The sequence below is a fragment of the Pelodiscus sinensis genome, chromosome 2 (assembly GCF_049634645.1).
Source record: "Pelodiscus sinensis isolate JC-2024 chromosome 2, ASM4963464v1, whole genome shotgun sequence".
Taxonomy (NCBI): Eukaryota; Metazoa; Chordata; order Testudines; family Trionychidae; genus Pelodiscus; species Pelodiscus sinensis.
The window spans coordinates 22319455-22342480 of NC_134712.1; the positions used below are offsets into that span (position 1 = coordinate 22319455).

The 23026-nt window shown below is 39.2% G+C and overlaps 1 protein-coding gene across 3 annotated transcripts in view; it reads left to right on the top strand.

Moving 5' to 3' along the window:
- ENPP2 (ectonucleotide pyrophosphatase/phosphodiesterase 2) overlaps positions 1–23026 on the top strand; it is a 96672-nt gene that overhangs the window by 65427 nt on the left and 8219 nt on the right. For all 3 annotated transcript variants that reach the window (XM_006130772.4, XM_006130770.4, XM_006130773.4), the window contains 12 exons: positions 2070–2178; positions 5226–5351; positions 7365–7396; positions 8140–8267; positions 12208–12295; positions 12453–12540; positions 14236–14408; positions 14706–14754; positions 16626–16762; positions 17255–17390; positions 19081–19158; positions 21388–21520. In XM_006130772.4, coding sequence (XP_006130834.1) covers positions 2070–2178; positions 5226–5351; positions 7365–7396; positions 8140–8267; positions 12208–12295; positions 12453–12540; positions 14236–14408; positions 14706–14754; positions 16626–16762; positions 17255–17390; positions 19081–19158; positions 21388–21520 — 1277 coding nt within the window. The remainder of the gene's footprint in view (positions 1–2069; positions 2179–5225; positions 5352–7364; positions 7397–8139; positions 8268–12207; positions 12296–12452; positions 12541–14235; positions 14409–14705; positions 14755–16625; positions 16763–17254; positions 17391–19080; positions 19159–21387; positions 21521–23026) is intronic.

Genomic DNA, 23026 nt, shown 5'->3' on the forward strand with positions numbered 1-23026 from the left:
TATTGTCAAATAAATGTATTCATGGCATTCAGAACAGACCTTAGTCAGAGTTTCAGAAATGAATAAAGGACTTTTAAATGAGAACCTGGTGAGAACGCAGGTGAAGGAATTAAATTGAGGTTTCCTGAGGTTGTCTGAAATGGTGTGGGATGTTTTGTGGTGTGGTGTTGTGAGGTTTTTTTGTTTTGTTTTTCAATAACAGAATTTCCCCTACTGGTTTTCATGGTATCAAACACATCTTTGCAAGTCTCCTGCTACAATTTGGTGAATATACGATCTTAGAAAAGTACTGGGATTTGTGGTTTCTTATCACATATGGAAATACTATTGCTCCATAACAGGAGAAACCTCTTCCAGAAGAAAACATTAATGTGGAATCCTGGATGATTTGCTGTTCCCAGCTTTCCTAACTGTAGTTACAATTTAGTGGCTGAATGAAAAGAATTACATTTCCTTCTGTGGTTCATGAGGTACAATTATAGCTGACTGAAAAATGGGTTTTCATTCCTTGGAGAAAACCTGATACTTTAACCATTGGCTTTTGTCCAAATTTGGGACAAAAAGTCAAAATAGTGAATGTTGGTTTAGAATGTTTCATCATTTTTGACTGAAATATTTTTCTGAATACAAACACTGAATTTCAGAAGCTTTTCCCTCTGCCTGAGTTACTGCAGTGTCTCATGGGAATCGTAGTTCTGTGTTCTTTCTGCTCCCTCCCCACTCCTTCCCAAGTGAGATTCTATCTCAGGTGATGCACAGGATTTCTCCTTGGGGGCAGAGTCCCCACAGTGCCTCAGATGCATTGTAATTTTCTGTCTTGCATCTTGATTATTTTTAGCATCTACAACTCTACAAAGTGGGTGGCAGTTGAGGCAGAAGAAGAGCTCGCAAAAGGTTCAGATTTGGGTCAGGTTGACATTTGTAAGGTGGAAGCATTGCTTAGACTTTTTCCAGTGGCAAATTTGTTGAAATCTTCCTTTCTTACTCGAGTTTGACACAATACTATTTTCCAACAGGAAAATTGAGTTTTTCACTATTTTTTAACCGATCCATTTAAATATGCAGATAAGAGAAATTCAGTATAGTGTGATAAATACAAATGTTGGTCTAGCTATCTCTCCCTTTCTCCCTTTTTAAATTGTCCTTTATCTAAAATGTACAGAAATTTAAAGTGTTTATTGTCTAATAAAAGGTGCTTTTGCTTCTGTTCCTGCTCAAAATTGTAACTTGCAGACATGCTGTCATCATTTTGCCTTTTTATAAAATAAAATAAAAATGTGTATTTTTCGGTCTGGGCATTCTTTTTCAAAAGCTTGCCGAACTGTCACTAGAAACCTTCAGAGGAGTAGCTGAATTAGTGTATAACAGGAAAAACTAAAAAAAACAAAAACAAAAAAACACCACCACACCAATCTGGTAGCACTTTTAAAGACTAACAAGACATGTAGATGGTATCATGAGCTTTCATGGGCACAACCCACTTCTTCAGTGGCAACCTTGGCAACAGAGCTGCCTTTTTTTCTTCCTACTGCTTATAACAGAAGACTGAGGGGAAGCTATTCTCATACCATATACCTCTTGGAACACTTTTCAGAGTGGCTTGGGATTTTCATATGAACACTGAGATTGAAGCTATGTTTCTTTGACTTATGTTGTTGTTGTTTGGAAAAACTGAGAAGCCATGTGAAGATCAGCATTTAAATCTGTTCTCCCTTCTCCCCATTTTTCCTTACCCCCAAATCATATGCATTTTTCTAATATGGTAGCTTTGACTTTGTGCTTACCATGTATTTAAGGGGGTCTGTGGGAGGGGTAGAAGTAAGATCACTTGCAGTCATCCAACAATATTGCCAATAGAAGACCTTTTGTATCTTTCCCTCAAGAAAATCAAACCAAGCTCCTAGAAGAGATTACCTTTAGCTCAGGGTAATAACTACTCAGCCAAGGATCTGCCTTTTGATCTGGAATGTTAACCTACTGGAATTTTGCAGCAGAAGCTCCAATAGTAGTACATTGAGAGAGCATTACAATGGTGATTAATTTCCTTTCTTTTTGCAAACTTTGTATAGATGATAAATCCCCTAAGAGAGATTGACAAGATTGTAGGACAATTAATGGATGGACTGAAGCAACTGAAACTCCATCGATGTGTCAATGTTATCTTTGTTGGAGACCATGGTAAAAACTCTTACTTTGTCCTCTATTAGTATGTAAATATGGAGAGAAACCGATGCTTGAACAATATCTAAAGCATCACTTTGTTTAAAGTTATACACCTAATAAGCGTTTTACTGGATCAGAGCCTAAAAGAATGTTCTATTTTAACTTTTTTGTAAAAGTGCAAATGCTGATTCACAGGACAATGACAATGCAAGCCCAACATTTAATTTGCCTGCTAATTACCTTGTGAAGGAACTCCTTATTTTAACTACTTAGGTTTAAATATTTGTAGCTTCATTTAGAATTCAGTCTGTTGATTTTTTGAGGGTAATATACATACAAACCCACATGTTGCCTAGCAAGTGTAAAAGGCTACAGATAGGGTTACCAATTGTCTAATCACAGAAACCCAAACACCCTTGCCACACCCTTTCCCCCAAAGCCCCACCCTGCTCCCTCACTTTCACTGGGCCTGGACAGGGTACTGGGTTGCAGGATGGGGTGTGGGCTCTGGGCTGGTGTTGATGGTTTTGGAGTGTAGGAAGGGACTCTGGGCTGAGATTGGTGAAGGAAGGGGGTGCAGGCTCTAGGAGGGAGTTTGGATGTGGAAGGAGGCTGGGGCAGAAGGTTGAGGTGTACTCCATTTGCCTGCCCTACACCCCACTGCTCCCAGAAGTGACTAGCATATCCCTGCAGCACTTGGGGGAGGTGCACTGCCTCTCCCTGCAGACACTGCCCCCTCAGCTTCCATTGGCCATAGTTCCCCATTCCCAGCCAATGGAAGCTGCAGTTGATGCGTGGGGTAGGGGCAGCATGCAGTGATCTCCTCCCGAGGAGTAGCAGGAATGTGCTGGCCTCTTCCTGGAGCAGTGTGGGACTAGAACAGCAAGGAGCCTGCCTTAATCCCACTGCATCACTGGACTTTTAGCAGTTGCAAATCTCCCAAATTAGTTGTTGTAACCTCTGGGAGACCAAGCCTGATTCCAGGAGATTCCTGGTGAAAACAGGAGGTTGGTAATCCTAGCTACAGTATGTACTCATTCCCCTTCTCCCTTTTTTAAAAGTAGGTTAACTAGGAGAAAAATGGTGTAAAACTTCATCACATTTTTAATGAAAGTAGGAATAGAATTATCATAGAATCATAGAATACTAGGACTGGAAGGGACCGTGAGAGGTCGAGTCCAGTCCCCTGCTCTCATGGCAGGACCAAGTACTGTCTAGACCATCCCTGATAGACATTTATCTAACCTACTCTTAAATATCTCCAGAGATGGAGATTCCACAACCTCCCTGGGCAATTTATTCCAGTGTTTGACCACCCTGACAGTTAGGAACTTTTTCCTAATGTCCAACCTAAACCTCCCTTGCTGCAGTATGGGACAGTAAGTTTCCATGGCGATTAGGACAGCTGGTCAGATATAGAGGAACAAAGTTGGATTAGTTATGAGGGACTGGGCCTCGTTTTGAAGGGTTCTGAAGGAAGGAGAAATGACCCCAAGAGATATTAGGATGGAAATAAGTGACAAAAATGAGCAGAATAACCAGAAAAGGAAATCTGTTACTTGCAAGGTCTCTGTCATTTGTAACTGGGGGGGAAAACTTCACAATAAGAATTCACAGTAAAGTAAAGAAAAGACCGAAACACTCAAGTGAAAAAAGCATGAGAGAGAAGGAAAACAGAGATCAAGTTTGGGTGTGTTTTTAAGCAGAACTGTCCTCAGCATAGCATTTCAGTGGGGTTACTAAAGGTCTCTAATTACAGTAACAGTATGCTAAATGAGTCAATATTTGCTATGGGATACTATGCTATTCAGAAGGGGTGTGTGTGTGTGTGTGTGAATGAAATGCTAGTTTAACTGGCCTGGGCAGTAAAGTTCACTTTCTGTCCACCTAACAGATAGAGCACAGTCCTATTGGTTTCTCTACCAGTTGTGTCCTCCCAGATGTTGAAGAAATGGCTGCTGGGGTTGTAGAGAGAGTTTTCCAAATGTACTCGCTCTGTCTCTACTGGCTTTTGTGCTCTACTCACTAATAATTAGATTGAGACCACCAATACATTTTTCATAGGCCAAAAAACAACACTCAGATGGTAACTCTTTGTTTAGCATGTCTAAAGTTGGTTTAGAATAGACCACCAAACTGTCTTCTGTTTAAATTATATTTTTAAAATAACTCTGAAACTAGGGGTTGATCTTCATTAAGAACATAATGGCTATTCTGGGCCATACCAAAGTCCATCTAGTCCAATGTCCTGTCTTCTGACAATGGCTAATGCCAGGTGCCCCAGAGAGAATAAACAGAATGGGTAATCCTCAGCTGATCCATTGCTGTTGCCAGCTTCTGGCAAAAAGGCTAGGGACATCATCCCTTCCTATCCTGGCTCATAGCCATTGATGGACCTATGATCCATTAACTTAGCTAGTTCTCTTTTGAATCCTGTTATAGTCTTGGCCTTCACAACATCCTGTGGCAATGAGTTCCACAGGTTGACTGTGAATTGTGTGAAGAAATACCTTTTTTTCTGGTTTGTTTTAAATTGGCTGCCTGTTCTTTTCATTTGGTGACTCCTAGTTCTTGTGTCAGTTAAAGCTTGATGTATAACTAGTGTACGCTCCCTGGAGATAGAGACTGGGATTGCTGCTCTGATGCCGGCATTTCTTTGGTCACAATGGTGTAAGCACCAGCCATAATTTGGTCCGTAAGCAATATCTGATGTTGGTGATTATCAGTAGTGACATTAAGAAAACATTATAAGAACTTAATGTTAGTGAAAGCTGCAAACAAAGGTGTCTGTGTGTCTGATGGTTCCTTGGCTAGTGGAATAATTCCAGTGGCTGCTCTTGATGACTAATTCATAACAGTGTTGTCTTTAAGCTTGAGGATAGCTTACCTGCTAGGAAGAGAGGAATAGGATGAGTATAGCAAGAAGAAAAATTTGTTTTTGAATGGTTGCTCTGAAGATAGTGATTGATGCCAGTATCTTAGGAAAATAAGCTTGTTTCAAGATATTATTGTTTCAATATGTAATTCTCTATTAAAGGGGTCTTTTTATTTCCCATGTACAGGAATGGAAGATACCACTTGTGAAAGAACTGAATTTTTGAGTAACTATCTGACTAATGTAGAAGATATCGTATTGGTGCCTGGATCTTTAGGACGCATTCGCCCCCGATCTAATAATAATCTGAAATGTAAGTTGATTAAACAAGCACCATACTCTAGCGAGGCCAAGATTCTGCAACTCAAACCCTGGTAAAGTAGAGCATATCCAGACAACTTGTGCCATTATCAATGACTGAGAGACGAGAAGGAGTTCTTCACCTTGCAGAATTGAGAATGGTTTTTAATTAAATATTGTCTATTGATTAGGGACTGTTGAATGGTAATATTAATTATGAATCCACTACTTTCCCCATTCTTGTAGCCAAAAAGTGTTAGGTATTTGGCAGTCATGCACAGTTAAAGCAAGAGTAAACTGTTAAGTGTGAATTTGAGCAAATAGGGTTCAATGATAGATTTTTTTTTAACATACCAGATTTCTTTGCAACATGCCTTTGAGAAGTTCCTTAGCATTCAAGGTTAGCCCTACATGACACCACTTTTATAACATTCTGAGTACAATTTGCTTGACGATGTATCTGGCTGTACAAAGACCAGATTAAAGGTTCAACTATGAACAAATGTATTCTGATGTTAGCCTTAGGGACATGGGTAGAGATCTGTTTTCAAATTCCACTGTTTCACCAATGTGTATCTTTAGTTTTTTAGAGCATAAAAATGAATTTGTTCATTCATAGGCTGAAAGTATTTCAAAGTACACTCAAATATGAACAATATTTTGATTTTGCTGATCTACTATAAAGTCTAAATTCTTTGTTTGTAGATTCTATCAAAACTACTGGCAAGATTCCAGTTATCTTTTTTAAAGATATTCTCAAACCTATTATCTGCTACATGAGGGAATATTTCTGCAACACTTCTGCTGAGAGGTTTTTTTTCCCCTTAAAAGCATCCATTGTCCTTTCATTAACGCCAGTGAATTTTGCTGCAGTTTTCAGTAGGAGCAGGATCAGAATTAGACACTAGCATATTAAAGATCTACAGATAATTAGATGAACCGTATTTTAATTTGATATGCAAAGAGGAGTCAAATAGCAGGGGAAAAATCATTCTTTCAATTCCCCTGATGTTGAACAAGTTATTTTCTTCTGAATGGGGCATGTTGAGAATATCCAAAGACATGATCAGTCCCCTCATTGCTAGTTCCTGGCATAATGCCTCTGGGTTTTTTTTGAGGGGGAGGAGGGGGTTCACCCACTTCTAAGCCATTCATCTTTTCTATGGGTCTCTTTCTCCCTTCTCCCTGAATGTTTGTAATTGGTTATAAATGAGCAAGTCAAACACAAAACAAATAGGCACATTCCCTGGACTTAGAACAGAGATTTTGCACTTTAAATGGCAAATTATTTAACTACTTTCTCCATACTCTATTTCATGCCTTGCCACTACTTTCATTCTTGCCTTTTTGAAATAAATAGATGTACCTATGGATTATATCTGAGCTTGAATAAGACTCATTTCAAAGCCAATCAATACCCTGCCTCTAGTAGCCAAAATAATATGGGTGGGAGACAAGGTAATTCATTTACTTCCAACACAGGTCCTGAGAAATACTTTTTGCTGGCCCTGGAGGAAATGAGACTGAGAGTTTAATGTGGGTTGTCCAAGTGATAGTACAACTTGCCTGAAGTAAAGTCCCAAAGCTTTCCTAGTGTGGTTTTTAAGTTAATTTTGTTTTGTCACTTATTTAGTTGTGTGTGATGCTAACTATGCCAAAAGAATCAGTTTTCTTATTAATTATTGCTTGTAAATAAGGTTGCTTATTCTTGTACTTTAACATCTTTATAGAAAACTTTTTGCAAATTCTCAGGTGACTTATTGTCAGCTTATATATATGATTGTCAAAACACTTGTTTAAAATTTTTATTGTAAGGTCCAAAGTGTAAAACACTGCTCAATGCTACTACCAAAAAATTGGGTAATTAAGGAAAAACACATTAAAGGAGCATTGTATTTGCAAAATATGTTGCACATCATCTAAGATAGGATAGCTTTCAGAAGTCCAGGCTCCTTTTAAAAAGAGTGCTTACCTTTACGACTCCAATAAACAGATGACTGTTTTGTCTTCATGTCTCTTTTAACAGATGATCCTAAAGTAATTGTTGCCAACCTCACAGTAAGTATTCAGCACTGTCACATATAATATATTGGTCATTTACATGTTAATTTGGGGCTTTATTCAGTAATCTGTACTTGTGTTCAGTCAAGCAAAACCACCATTAAGCTGATGATAGTGGTAAATAGGGCCCTTCATGAGTAGGGACTAATGTTTGTCATGAGTTCCGCTGTTTGCTGCTTTAGTAGCTTTTACAACCCTTTAGGGTAGTACACAGCCAGAATCTCCCTGATGGTCTTGAGTCCCTCAATTGAGCCGATTTATTCCTTCCTTCAGAAATGGAAAGTAACCTTTTTATGAGTAAACATTTTCGTAGAACTTGGAAGATGCAGAAAAAATCCATTCGATATCCCTCAGTCAAAACCTTGTTTTATCAAGTGTAGAAGCCAAACAGCTTGAAATATATTTTTGGAAAGGCTATCTATTTAGTATTCAGAAATCTTATGAAATTCAGCTTTATTCAGGTATGAACCCACTTGTGTATCACTGTGGAAAATGTGGTGGCATGAGAGAACATTATAGTGAGAACAAAGATGCTTATAGAACATAATTCAAAAGCCACTAGTCCTTAGGGAATTCTTGTATAAATGGTGCACAGATACAAATATTCTAAAGGTCTTGTAGATTTTGGTGTAAGGTGTGGGAACTAGATCTGCTTTAAGTAACCTTGAACTGCTGAAATCAAGGAGATCTTGTGTTGATGATGCCTTCAAATAATATAGCTTTTTACAATTGTGTTTCAGTGTAAAAAGCCAGACCAGCACTTTAAACCTTATTTGAAACAGCACCTTCCCAAGCGCTTGCACTATGCTTACAACAGAAGAATTGAGGATATTCACTTATTGGTGGACAGAAGATGGCATGTGGCAAGGTAAACTGTGAGGAATGTTTTTGTTTGGTCTCTTCTTGACTTCTCTAGCTTAGTTATAGGCAGTGTTGAAAATTCGTTAGCAATTAGCCAGGGGAAAAAATTAATCCTGTTTAGAGAGGCAGGCAATTTTATACCATTACTTTGCACTTTAGAAAAGAAGGAATCTTTTCTTATTGTCAACATCCTTTTGTGTTTAAAATGTCAATTTGTTCCTTTGATCTGTTGATAAAATGTATTAAATCGGGTATAGTTAGTTCTTTTCTCATCAAACTGAATCAGTGTATTTTTTGGTAGAGAACAAGACAGATTTATATTCTTTGCACCTCTTGGAATGGCCTTTTAGAAATGATAGTTCTCTTTTGAGTGTGTTACTGCCGGTCAAACACAATGTATCACAAGTGTCTTTACTTTGCAGTATAATTGTAGCTATGTCATCCCAGGATACCACCTTGTCTAGTAAATGTCTTGGATACTTATGCTTAGTTTCCTGTATGTATGCAATGATCTCTGCTAAAAGCAGTGAATGGGAAATCCCAATTCCCAGACTGAACGCAACTTCAGTAGGCATGGTAACTAGTCTGCTACAGTTTCTGGTGATGGTTCTCAGATTTCAAAGTATGACTTTCTAGTTTCAGGACTGCCATTTTAATACTTTCTGTTGATGGAGAGCTAGACAGGAAGCAGTTTTCTAGTTCTGCAAAACTTTGACTTCAGAAATTTTCCTATTTCACATCAGGATGAACCAATGATCTCTCTTCCAGATTTTCCATGATTCAGACTAAGGGTTTGAACCTGGATCTCCTATATATCAGTTGCTTTTGGCTATTCTGGGTCAATATGTCTCTCTGGTTTTGACCTCTGAAATGTTATCTGTCAAAACTAGTGTGTTCCTACAAACAGTTTAGACAAATCATCATTTACTGATGACTCTTCTCCCCCCTGCCCCACAATAGTTGGAAGAATCCCAAGCAGCTCTAAGTACAAGAATGGGGAAGAGAGGTAATAGGAATATTTTACTCAAGTTTTTTCCCCCATCCATCTCCGATCAAACTTCCTTTTTTCCTCATCAGTTGCTGCTCTGCCTTTCAATGAGTGCATCCACCTCCACTATTAATGTAGCTGAGGGTATGTCTACACTTGCCCCTTACTTTGAAGTAGGGAGGCAAATGAAACCTACCGAAGTTGCAAATCAAGCCCGGGATTTAAATATCCCATGCTTGATTTGCATGTTCCTAGCTGGTCGCCATTTTAGAAATTCACTAGCCCAGAGTAACTGCCCACGTCTACACGCGACAGTGAAATGGTAGTCTGATTTAAAACCCCTAATTCGAATTAGCTGGTAAACCTCAGTACAGGAGGAATACCAGTTAATTTGAGTTAGGGCTTTAAATCGGACTCCCGTTTCACTGCCGCGTGTAGACGCGAGCAGTTATTCCGGGCTAGTGAATTTCTAAAATGGCGACCAACCGGGAACATGCAAATCAAGCATGGGATATTTAAATCCCGGGCTTGATTGGCAACTTCGGTATGCTTCGAAGTAGGGGGCAAATGTAGACATACCCTAAGTCTCAGAGGGGTAGCCGTGTTAGTCTATAAGGACCATTCATTAATGTAACTAACTCAAGTTACAAGATTCAACACTATTTCGGTTCTAGTTATAGGTCTGATTACTTTGCACTTTCAGTTTTAAGGACAAAAGCCAAATCTCTAAGGGTGTGTCTAGACTACATGGCTCCGTTGACGGAGCCATGTAGATGAGCTTACTTGGCAAAGGGAAATGAAGTGGCGATTTAAATAATCGCCGCTTCATTTACATCAAAATGGCCACTGCGCTGTGCTGATCAGCTGTTTGTGGGCACAGTGCGTCAGTCTAGATGGGGATCTGCCGACCCCAGAACCCTTCGTTGGCAGATCCTTTATGCCTCGTGAAAGGGCTCTTACCTGGTGTGTCAGACTCCTAGGCCACTCTTGGCCCGGTATAGTCCCTTGGAGGAATCCTCTTCACTGTGACAATCCTTCTTGGAGGTTCACTCTCTCCTGCGGGTTAAGTCCCCTCCACATCCTAAAACTGCACCTCCTCTGAGCCTGTGTGCATGTATGTGTGTTTGTCTCTTGACATGGGGCTCCCCAGGGCCTGCACTTCCAGAGGAAATAATGGGAAACCCTATTGTCTAAGTTGAGTGACTCACCACCAACGTAAAACAGAATGGTTGATTGAGGATCTGAACCCAGCATGGGAACTCTCAGGCTTTGTCTACACTGCAGAGTTTTTGAGCAAGAAGCCTTTTGTGCAAGAGTTCTTGCGCAAAAGCGCATTCAGACCTCAAAGTGCATCGCAAAAGCAATGTGCTTTTGTGCAAGAGAGCATCCACACTGCATGGACACTCTTGTGCAAGAAAGCTCTGATGGCCATCAGAGCACCTATGCTTTTTCCAATAGGGGTTTCTTGCGCAAAACCCCCTCCGGAGCTTCCACACCTGCCTTTTTGCGCAAGAGCTGTAGTACAAAATGGAGTTATTCCTCATGGGGAGAGGAATAACTCTATTGGCAAAAGCCCTTTGTTCTGTTGATTTTTTTTTTCTTGTGCAAAAACGTACTTGAGGTATGGACGCTCCACCGGTTTTTGTGCAGAAACCCTGTAGTGTAGACATAGCCTCGGCCCTCAGAACAGTCCTCCCTCAATAAAGTCTCAACTGTGTCTAAGCAAGCCTTGGCTGTTCTCCCTCCCTGGTCCAGAAGCCCTCTCCTTCCAGCTCAGCATCCAGTATCATCAGCCCGAACATCTCCTCCCCTATTCTCTCTACCATCCTGGGTAAATAGGTCACTGGGGCCCTCTTTCCTCTGTCCTTTGTTTCCCTTTGGCTGGAACTGGTTGGTCAGGTCAGCAGGGTCCTCTCAGGCCATTCTCTTCCTACTGGCCAGAACCAGCTGGCAGCCAAACTGGGGTTGGCCTCTTGGTCACCAGGTTGTGGGTCAAAGGGTCCCCCGTCTCCATGCAGTTGTCCTGGTGGTGGCTGCAAGGAGAGTCACACTTGGTTGTCTTCAACAACAAACCCTCTTTCATCACCTTTTTAAACATGCAGCACCCAGGAAAGCAGAGGCATACACAAACAATTCATGTAAAACACTACAAAAGTTCCCACTTCGTCACACCTGGCAATGGCAAGTTATCCAAAGCTAGTAATAGATGTTGCTGGTTATCCCATATGCATTGATTTCTTTTCAAGTACCTCTCAAAGAGAGGATGTTGCAAATTTAAATAGTGGCACAGTATTAAGTTTTATTATACCATCCATTGAAGCAAAGATCCTGTGTCTAAATAACACAGGAGGTGTTGGCAGGAGGTAATTCTGTTAAGAACTGATGGCACAATACAGCCTATTACTAATACTGAGCAAAATTCACCGTTAAGTCTTTGGGAGCAGTGGGAAGGCCCAATGGCTGTCAGTCAAAAAAAAAAAAAGTCACTTCCTTGGTCGAATATATTCAGTGCTGAGTGAGCATCATTGGGAAGGAGACATGAACGCCCATTTAACATTTTAATACATTTCAAAATTAAAACATTTTATGTTGACAGTTTTCCAAAGAGGACCAAACATCCCCCTAGATTTTCATTTGGGTACTGTACTTATTTCTTGTTCAAACTGTTAATGCATTAATAGAACTGTCTGGTTCCACTCGGCTGGTGATAGTAGTTAGTGAACTGCTCTGGGATTGTTTTGGACAAAGCTGCTGTGTCAGCGTGAGATTACTTGATTCTTTTTGTGAATGAAGGCTGGGATTTTCAAACCCTGTAGAATTTAGGTGCCCAAATCCAGTCAGAGGCAGTTAGGCCCTAATTTTCTGAAACTCCTTTTGAAAATGGCAGCCTGAATTTTAATCTTCTGAAACTGCATTATCAGTTCAGCAGTACTACTTATGCTTTTACATTTCAATGTAGGAAATCCATGGATGTTTATAAGAAACTATCAGGAAAATGCTTCTTCCATGGAGATCACGGATATGACAACAAGATCAATAGTATGCAGGTATATGCAGCAAACTAACCTTTTTGGGAGGGTAACGTAAGGAGGAGCGGGGGGGGGGGGGGAGGAGGAGGTGTATAAGGGGAGAAATTTTTAGTCTTGGACCCTTTTTTAAGAGTTAAAACAAACCTCTCTTCCCATGTGTGTCTCTTCTTTGAAGACTGTCTTTATAGGCTATGGGCCCACATTTAAGCACAAGACCAAAGTACCTCCATTTGAAAATATTGAACTTTACAACATTATGTGTGGTAAGCTACTCTGTTTCTAAAAATATATTCCTTTTACCAACAAAGCTTTCAGAGGTTGTTGTAGGCTTATGCTCAGGGTCACCACCTTCTCCCCCAGTACTGCACTACAGTATTGCTTGCTCTTTGGCTGGAAGGACAGAATGCTCAGAGGCCTGTGTTTGTTTTACTCCAACAATTGGCCAGTAAAGTACATTCACATTATGTTGCTGCTGGCAGCTCCTCAGATATCAAATACGGAGTCTAGTATGTCTGTTTTCCATGGGAGCAAGACTTGTCTCCAGAGAGAGCTTCTGCCCTGCATCCCACACATGGCAGCTAGGCCATTATTTTACCACTGTTGCGCTTCCTGTTGGTGGTATTTTATTTTCAGACCTCTTGCTGCAGCAATGAAGTAGAGAAGCTAAATATGCAATGCGTGATATCATTTTTATGATCTTGTTTTTAATTTTACAATACATCTTTCCATCTGAGGATTTCCAGAGAAGCTGCTGATATTAATTCATAACTGTGTGGTTAGTATTTGATCATTCCCATTTATAGCTGGGGAGGCTAATGCATCTCCCTTAAGTAACTGGTCTTGAGGTCTCTGAAGTCCATAGCTGAGTTGGAAATAGAACTAAGATGATTTTTTTAAAAATTTTGTGTCTAGTTTTAGCTAGACTGAGCTTTCTTTCAGATATGAAGCCTTCTAGAGATCACACTGGAACAGAACTGCCATTAGCACAGGTGCCTTTGTGCAAATAATTTAACAGCTCCTTATCTCTGTTCCCTCTTCTTCAAATGTGTGACACCATTTTCCTCTGTGCCAATGGTGTGACTTACTTAATGTTTGTACAGTCCCAGGAATTCCTGGATAAAAGATGCCAACAAAGTTTATGGGGATGTTGAAAGTTGTGTATCAGTTTGACTTTTAGTATTTTCAGGTTGATCGCACCATCAGGTTTTAACTAAGCATGCTGCAGGTTTGCCCTTTAAGCCGTTGTATCCCTAGTGGTTCCAATAAGAATCATCTGCTCTGCAAATCTCTTCCATCCCAACCACTGGCAGCAAGTGTTAAGAGTTCAGGTCAATTGACTTGGTTTCCAAGGCTTCATGATGGGGCTAAATATCGCAATGTAGATTTTTCCCACTTGGGTTCTGACTTTCCCCTCCTCCCCAGGTCTCAGTGTCTGAGTGTCCCAAGCCCTTTAGCGTGGACCCTGTGAGCCTGAGTCAGTTTCCTTGAATTCTGAGATTCACAGCTGCAGGTGTCATATTTCCCCTCCCCCTCACCACCATGTAAATGTGTCCATGGGGTTACTGTAACAAAAATGAGGAGTCCTCTGGCACCTTAGAAAGTAATAGATTGCCAAAGGACTCCTCATTGTTTTTGCAGAAAACACAGCAACCCCTCTGAGACTGTAATAGAAGCATTGAATATTATGAGCAGTTTCTCCATCAAGCTATAGTAATAAACCTTACTGTTCCTATTATGAAAAATACCAACCCTGCCTATTTACCCAGCAGGCTTCCATGTTGTGGATAAAGGCTTCGCATTATTCTTTGGTTACATTAAAAATCTCTCTACTTTATGAGGTGCAAAGTAGTTGATGTCTTGTTTCTAGCCATGTAGGAAATAGGGGCTGTCTATTGATGTATATAGTGCAGTACCTTTACAGTTTTAGAAGCCTACTTCTATGTCTGGTGTCTTGTCAGATCTGCTTGGATTAAAGCCCGCTCCTAATAACGGAACCCATGGAAGTTTAAATCACTTGCTGAGGAACAGTGCATATAAACCAACCCTGCCTGATGAAATTGCACGGCCGCTCTATCCTGTAGCTGCATTTTCTGCCTCTGAATATGATTTGGGCTGTACCTGCGATGACAAGGTAGACCCAAGGATTTATTCATACTAATGTCAATACAGATAATTGTCTTCGACGTTGGGGATATATTGCATGCTCTCACTTTAAGAGAAGGATCTAGCATTTCAGTATTCTTTTGATCCTGGGTGCTGTGAAGGGCCTATCATATCTGGAATGTTTAGTGTAATGTGTCCTTCTCAATCAGGCTGTTAGGACCAGTATTACTTTGTTAAAGAAATAGTGAAAATGGGAAGTCAGAGAAGGCTCACTCCGATGGTTCAGCTGCTAATCTTTTTTCACTTTTTAAAATTTTTTATAAAGAACAAGTTGGATGAGCTCAATAAGCGCTTTCATATCAAAGGAACAGAAGGTAAGGAACATGGTGGTGAATAAAACATTTATTTTCTTAATTTTCAGTGATGGTTTACTAAATTTAAATCAGCATTCAAACTAAATAATATGAATGTTTTCTTTATATTGGTATTGTTATTTAATGACTATATTGGACAGCAAATCAACTTTTCTTACAACTCTACCAAATAGCACATGTAAGATATAAGTCTGTGGGCTAGACTCTCTAGGGTTGTGCAAATCACCTAGCCTGCTGCCCACTTTTGATTATTTTTCCTTACAATTTCCACCCTGACAAGGCAGCTTTAACTTCTGCTGACGGCTCTGTATGAACCATTCAATAGAAGCTGCCACTGGGATGTACTAAACCAATGTACCCTTGGTCACACCCAACCTTTGGACTGTTCTAGTCCTTTGGGAAGGAGGCTGTAGCTATTCTTTGCCATTGCAACCCCACTCTATACCAAGTTTGCTAACACAAACCCTGACTTTATTTAATATTTACCTATATAAGGATCCCATGGGACTATTCACACATTTAAATGTTTAACACAGGGATATTCTTACCAATATAAATGTGCAAGTTCCTTCTAGTATCTTGCTAAATTCCATTAGCCGTGTGTGTTAGCTTGAGATGGACCAACCTTCATAAACTTCTAGTCTATCAAATTTTGTAGGTTTTTTGGAATGGATCCTGAGTTATCTCCAGTCAGGCATTTATGGTGACTTTATTTACACTTTTGATAAATCTTTTCCTTTCCCTAATTCTAATAATACAGACAATTGGTGCAGGTCATTCTTAATAGATAAAAATTGTTCCTTGCCTTTTGCAAGTTTAATTGCTTTTCTATGGGTGATTATAAAACATAAGGCACTAAATAAAATTTAAGCCTGGCATTTTAAACTATCTTCAGTTCCGCTGCTATGCCTGTCACTAAACCAATGTCCACATGAAAAAATTTAACTATGTTCTCCTCTCTCCCCCACAGTGGAGTCTATCAGTAGTGCATGATAGGCATACTTCTACAGTTTTGGTTTAAACTAATTTGTGCTATTGGTTTGAAGGAATACTTCCTTCCGTACCCATTAAATAATGGGAACAATCTACAAGAGCCACAATACTAGTTGACCTCCTGAAACTGTGATCTTTCTTTTTTTGTAACTTCTCAACATTTTGTCAATTTTCATTAGCATACTATAAATAAATTTGTTCTTGTATAAGTCTTTAGAAATTGGCTACTGTAAATTGTCTATATTTGTTAACTCAACATGGAACATTTGAATCATACTTACTCTAAGAGAGCTGGCCAAAACTAAGGATTTCTGGATTGCAGGACATGTTGACATTTCATAATTTGGTTTCATTCTTAATCAGAACAAATTTTTTCTTATCTCACAAACTGGAAATCTGCCCCTCCTCGTCCCCAAAAATCACTTTTTCAAGAAACACTGACGCGTGTGTTTCCAAAAAAGAAATAGACTCCCTGGTCTCCTAGATGCTGATTTAAATGGACATTTTTGTCAAGTTTCACCAATGCTATCTTGAGGGGCATGGTTCTATATGCAGGAAGTCTAGCATCCAAACCAGGATAGAGCTGCAGATTGGTAGTTCCTCTGCTGACTCATGCCCCCTCCCCCCCCCCCCAAACCTCTCAAGGCTATTCTGAATCTGAGCAGTTCCACTGACACTTTGTGTCCGGGGGAAGGATGGGATGAGAAGAATTTCTCTTTTTCATCCTTTTAAGTCTAACCTGTTTCTATAGTAGTCAGCTCAGTTATTTAGGCTGGATGCAACACAGGGGATTTGCCTGTTAAAGGAACATGTTTTGGATAAATTGATTCTGGCAGTGTGTCTTCATATAAGTTAATGTAGCTTCCTCCAATTTCTAGAGAAACATCTTCTGTATGGACGTCCTGCAGTACTTTATCGTACAAAGTACAATATCTTACATCACCAAGACTTTGAAAGTGGCTACAGTGAAACTTTCCTGATGCCCCTCTGGACATCGTACACTATTTCAAAACAGGTCCATTTCAGCTTTGCTTTTGAAAAATGTCATATAATATCACTGGTAGCTGTATTCCAGGAGTCTTAAAATTCCCTTTCCTACAGGGATTTTCCTGCTTTGAATCACGTAGATTTCCATTATAGAGAGCACTCTGCATAAAAAAGTGGAATTTCGAGGCTCAAGGACTGTGTATGCGGCTTCACCCGGGATTTGTTCCTCTGCATTATAATCAGCTAGTTTTATCAAGTTGTTTCCAGTGGAAATTCCTGTCCCTAGATTGCTGAAGTAGACTATCTCCGTGTCATGGAACAGTTTTTTTTACTATAGTGGTTGATGGATATATTTTATAGTAAAGAGGATCTTCCATCTTACCTGATGGCTATTAGAAATGATTATGCTTCAAATAACATTCTTCACTAATGGTAGATCTAAACAAGTCTCATGCTCTTGTTATTGACTTTTGTTGGGAATGATATTGACAGCTGGTTCCATGTGTGCCTTTCAATGCAGGCAGAGGTAACTGGTGTCCCCGAGCATCTGTCTAACTGCGTGAGGCCAGATCTGCGTATTTCTCCAGGAAACAGTCAGAGCTGCTCAGCCTATAGAGCAGATAAACAAATGACTTATGGATTCCTTTTTCCACCTCGTAAGTTTAAATAGAACGTGTGTAGAATATAAAGGAGATACTCTGCATGCTGTTACTTTTTATTCCTAGAGATTTTTTTTATCTCCTCATTTGCTAGGAAATTTTTTTTTATGTGAAAAAGGCACCATATCTGGAGGAGTTGAGAGCTTTTCAGTGTCACTGAAGAGATATTTGATAGCCGTACCATTACTAGTTTTTTCTTCTGGAGAGACTGTAATAAGCCAATGAAACAGTTAAATGTAATTCAGTTTTAAGTGCACATGATTTTTGACCACTGTATAAATTTTAGTTGGGTCCCTGCTTTTGAAAAGTTCGGTAACTCAAATATCCATTCAGCTAGTTAAACAGATCTGTTTATTATTAAAAAGATGGTGATTTGATCAGTCCAGGGTACATATGAGGGAAGAAGATGTCTGAAAATAAAGGGCTCTTGTCTAACAAAGATGAGACAAGATCCTAGTAGTTAGAAGTTAAATTGGAAACTTGACAAAACTTGACTGGAATTAAGATACAATTAATTAATTTACTCTGATTGTTCTAAGAACACTTATAAGATAGTCTAAAATTCTATAAACTGACCTCATGCCAAACCAAGGCCAAAGATCAGTGTTCCTTTCTGGACTTAAAATCACTGGATATGAAATGAGATGATCAGATCAAATACTGTTCGACTCATTTGAAATCTGGCATGTATTGTGTATGCAGTAACGATGAAGGAGGGGGTTGAGCCTGAGCTGGAAAAATTTGATATTCTTCTTCTTGCATTCAATGCACCTACACCAATATACACCAGTTGAACATCTGGCCAAAAATCTTCAATTCAGAATGTTAGAGAAACACAGCTACTATCTGAATTTTTTTGTCACAGACAAAATTGTTTAGTCTGGAAACTTAACGAGACTATATTTCTGCCTGTCTGTAAAGAGAGATCAGGATTTTCTCACGCATGTTGACTTGCTTACCATTGCTTCAGTCTCTGCGAGGACAGGTGTATATGCTAGTCAGAATTAATGCCTGAGCAGACAGTTGCAGCCTGGTGGGATGACTTCTTCCTCTTTGATTTATTAAAGAAAGGGTTGAAATAGTCTAACCGAAAAAAAAAATTAAAAACAAATCAATCAATCAATCAATCAATGGTCCTGCAGCATCTTAGAGACTAACAAAAAATGTAGACAGTATCATGAGCTTTTGTGGACACAACCATCTAAAAAAATGGGTTGTGCCCACAAAAACTCTAAGATGCTACAGGACCATTCATTGTTTTTTAACTTCCAAGACAGAATAGAAACTGTTCAGAAAAAAAAAAAAAATCAAGAAATGATCTTCCCACTGCTGTTAATTGCATAAAGTACACATTGCTTTTTAAAACTAACACGGCTACTTCTCTGTCTTGGAAGCGTGAGCCCTCCCACCCCCCACACACACCACAGTGATCACACCTCCTGAGAATGAGAAAAATAGAAATAAATTTAGCTGGTGGAAGTTTGCAACTAGGACCTATGTCATGCAAAATACCAAAAAATTGTTTAACTTAATTCAGTCATCTCATTATAGAATTCAGAGTCTCATTTAGAAGGTCATCTTTCTTTTGATTACTACCTGCAGTTGTTTAGTTAATTTATTTTCCTTGAATCTCTGAAATTATCCCTAGGAACTGTCACATTAACACGTCTTATTCTATGACTTTCAGAATTAAGTTCCTCTGCGGAAGCTAAATATGACGCCTTTCTAATAACAAATATCATTCCTATGTATCCTGCCTTCAAAAGTAAGTATGCTTGTGCATTTACAGCTGATTCTGCGCACTGCTTAACGAACTGGTATGGATATCTTTCAAAAATTACGTTACTACTGAACTGTAGAATGAGCTGATATAGAGGTTTAGTGGGTAAATTTCAGCTGGCCTCTGTTAATACCTTGTACAGGAATATAGTTGTACCAAATTGATTCATCACAGATGGCACTAAATGCATCTAAACAAATACATCTTTGCTTTATTTTTTTTGCTTTCTAGTTTTGGTGGATTGTAGCAAACTTTTAGGCTCTTCTGGTGGCATTTCTGGCTTGGCTGACAGCAGAAAGTCTTGGAAGAGGCTCAGGAAACAACTCTTGTGAGATTTCCTACCCAAATTCTAGACCAAGGAGTTTGGCTAAACCTCAAAATTCTGAGATCCTTTTCAAACCGGAGGGGAGGGTATTAGCAAGTAGTGATATACTTAAGGCACTTTGACAAAGGTGACAGAATGACAGTTACCTGACCAAGCAGTGGACTGATTACCTACTCTGAAATCATGATTTCTTAAAATGCTGTTTCCAGGAATATAATCATAGGACCAAACAACCATAAATTGCTTGTATTGTGGTATAATTTTTTTAAATCGTAAGTTGATATTGACATCCCTAACAACTGACAGGTTTCTCCAATGGAAAAGTTGATACTGCAGAAATCATGATTACTATCTGAAGTATGCACGTTCTGTACAGAGGGAGAAGGTCCCTGTAAAGAGATTTAAAAATTAATAGTAAGGGAAAATAGAGGCCGTATGAGTGAACAGCTCATTAATTTAAAACATTACAATGGGCTTTGGTTAGGTACAATTCCTATTAGTTCCTTTCTTTTACCTTTTTAATATATTTAGATCTCTGTTCCATCTTTTATAAGTGAAGATACTTAGATTAAGGGAAGAAGAATGTTGATATCTTGTCTGGTATGACAATCTGTCTACATCCTTCAGAAGACACTGGTCTTCCGTAATAGGTCTCAGTATAACTAAGTCATTGCAGTTACAGAAATTAAAACAATTGATATATGAGGAAACTTACCTGAAAATAATGTGCCTTTCATGCTCTTTTAGATAGGACCTTCTTTAATTGCATAACAAAACTTATAATCTCTAATGACAGCATCACTGAAACGTTGTGCTGTTTGAGGGGGAGGGGAATAGCATTGATGCAAATAGATACTAAAAACACAACTGGAATGCTTGCAAATAGCCAACGACATTGAAAGCCTGTGTGTGAATACTCAGTTCTACTGCTAGGGAAGGAACAGCAAGCTGTCTGTATAAGGTCTATTACAATGCCAGCCTTAGAATGGCAATGTGCGTTTCATTTATCGCTCATCAGAAAAAAAATGAATACAGCACAAAGAAATCTAACAAACTTCCTCTAGAGCAATGGTTCAGGAGCTAAATTACTGATCAGCATTACCCAAAAGAACCATAGTAGCATGAATTCATTGTCTCTGTCTGTCACTCTCTCTCAGCAAAATGACTGACCGAATATTATTTTATCAGTTACAATTGGTTATTAATAACATAGTAAAAGTGACCATGCATTGGAAAATCATTACTGATTGCCTACTTTGAAGTCCAGAGAAGAAAGGCAAAAGTGATGAAAGGTCTCAAACATGATCTGTGAGGGCAGATTGAAAGGACTGGATTTGTGTATTCTGGGGGGGGGGGGGGGGGGAGAATGAGAGGGGACATAAAGTTTGAAGTACATAAAAAGTAGTTATAAGGAGGATGGGGGGAAATTATTCTCAGTCTTTGAGAACTGAGAGAAGCAGTGGGCTTAAATTGAAGCAAGGATGGTCAAAGTCTAAATTTCTTGGTCAAGGTATAGTCAAGATCCAGACTTCAGAGAAAATAATTAAAAACTCTAACAATAATTGATAAGTAAATAAAAAGATTTTGGGGTCCATTCAAAAGCATTTGATGGTTCAGATTTGGCTCACGGTTTATTTACTTAAAATAAATAAATGCTATACCTGGTCTAAATAATATTTAGTCCTGCATGAGTGCAGGGGACTTGACTATATGACCTCTCAAGGTCCCTTCCAGTCTTGCGATTCTGTGCTTCTACAATAATGCCTTTGATAGCTGCATGCATGATATGAATGACAACTATCTGGCTTTTTTATCCTTGCAAGAAAAGCGCATCTAGAAACTCGTAAGCATTGTTTGCTCACTGAAGTTAATCTTGTTTCTTTGCACAGAGGTATGGAATTATTTTCAAAGGGTTTTGGTGAAGAGGTATGCAACTGAACGGAATGGTGTAAATGTCATAAGTGGACCCATCTTTGATTATGACTACGATGGTTTACATGACACACCAGAAAAGATAAAACAGTAAGAGTTTATATTTAAATGCATCAACTGTTCTTACTGACTATCTAGCAAGACAGCATTTCCCAGTTGCTATTTGAGCTTAAGGTACAAAGTGCTAACTTGTTAAAACTAAGAATCGGGTTCCTTGAAGGCAATAAATTTGCTGGTTAGTGCGATCTGGTAAGGATACGTTTCTTGATTCTTGCATATCTTGCTAAAAGGAAGATTCTCAGGACTAAATACTTTTATGGGTGTGTATTAAAAAGTAATTCACTCTGTTCCAGATAACAGCAATGGAACTACCCATTATCAGAGAATTCCCTACCTTGTGGTGTGTTTATTCTGAGAGGGAGTGTTCATTCATCCTTCCTAAGATGGCAACTTTGATTTATGTTTCAGGGAACATCAGTAACTACTGTAATTTATTATACCTTTTACTTTGTAAGAGTGGAGCAAATTCTGCTTGCAATGCAATGCTAAGGACAATAGGGTTATTGAGTTAAATACATAAATCTTCCCCCCCCCCCCAAAAAAAAGAGAGGGGTGGGTTGTTTCTGTGGCTCCTTAGAAACAAATAGATTTATTAGGGCATAAGCTTTTGTAGGCAAAACCCTCTTCATCGGATGAACTGGAGTGGAAGTTACAGAAGCAGGAGTGTGTATGTATGTATGTATGTGTATATATATAAGGGAGAAGTTGCTTATGTTAATGAAGCTAATGAAGGCAGTGTGGAACTGGGTCATTCACAGCATTCGGTTTGGAGATCTGAATATCCAGAGAAGGGAAATGGTCTTTTCAGTGCAGATCTTTATCCAATCCTAAATGGATACTGTTTAATTCACAAATGAATTCCAGTTCAGTTGTCTCCCTTTGTAATCAGTTTTTTAAAGTCTTGTGTAGAAGGATGGCTGCTTCCATCTAGTTCAGTCAGATGCCACTGGAATTCATATGGGAATTGAGTGAAATTCTATGGACTGTTATGTAGGAGCAAAGAGAAAGTAAGGGACAGCCATGATAGGCCCTTGTTGAAGCCCCAGCTCCTGGAGTCATGTTATTACATTAGAATCCCAATAATTACATTAGAATCCCAATATTCATTTTTAAAAAGCATGTTTGTAGCTCTCATGGTTTCAAAGAAAATCTTGTGATGCTTGTGCAACTGCGGCAATATCTGCTTTCCTTAGTTAGCAGGTATCCAGAAATAATAGGTTTGAATGGCAGAGGTGAAACTTTTATCAGGCCCTGTCAATGCCACTGCAACAGAGAGGTCTATATGGACACCTTCTGACAATACAATCTATGAATAATATCAGTGACTGATTGGACAATTCTGGTGGGGTCCAGGAACAACCGGAGGGTGAAGGCATTCCAGCCTTATCCCTCATTGCAGAGCCTGACATTGAGGTAGAGCTGCTGTGCTCACTTGAAGATTTCTTAGGTATTAAAGTAATTCTCCTTCCTGAAGAGTCCAGAATCTGGACCCCAATATTGATTAATTGTGCTCTTTGCTTGGTTTCTGGTCTGTAT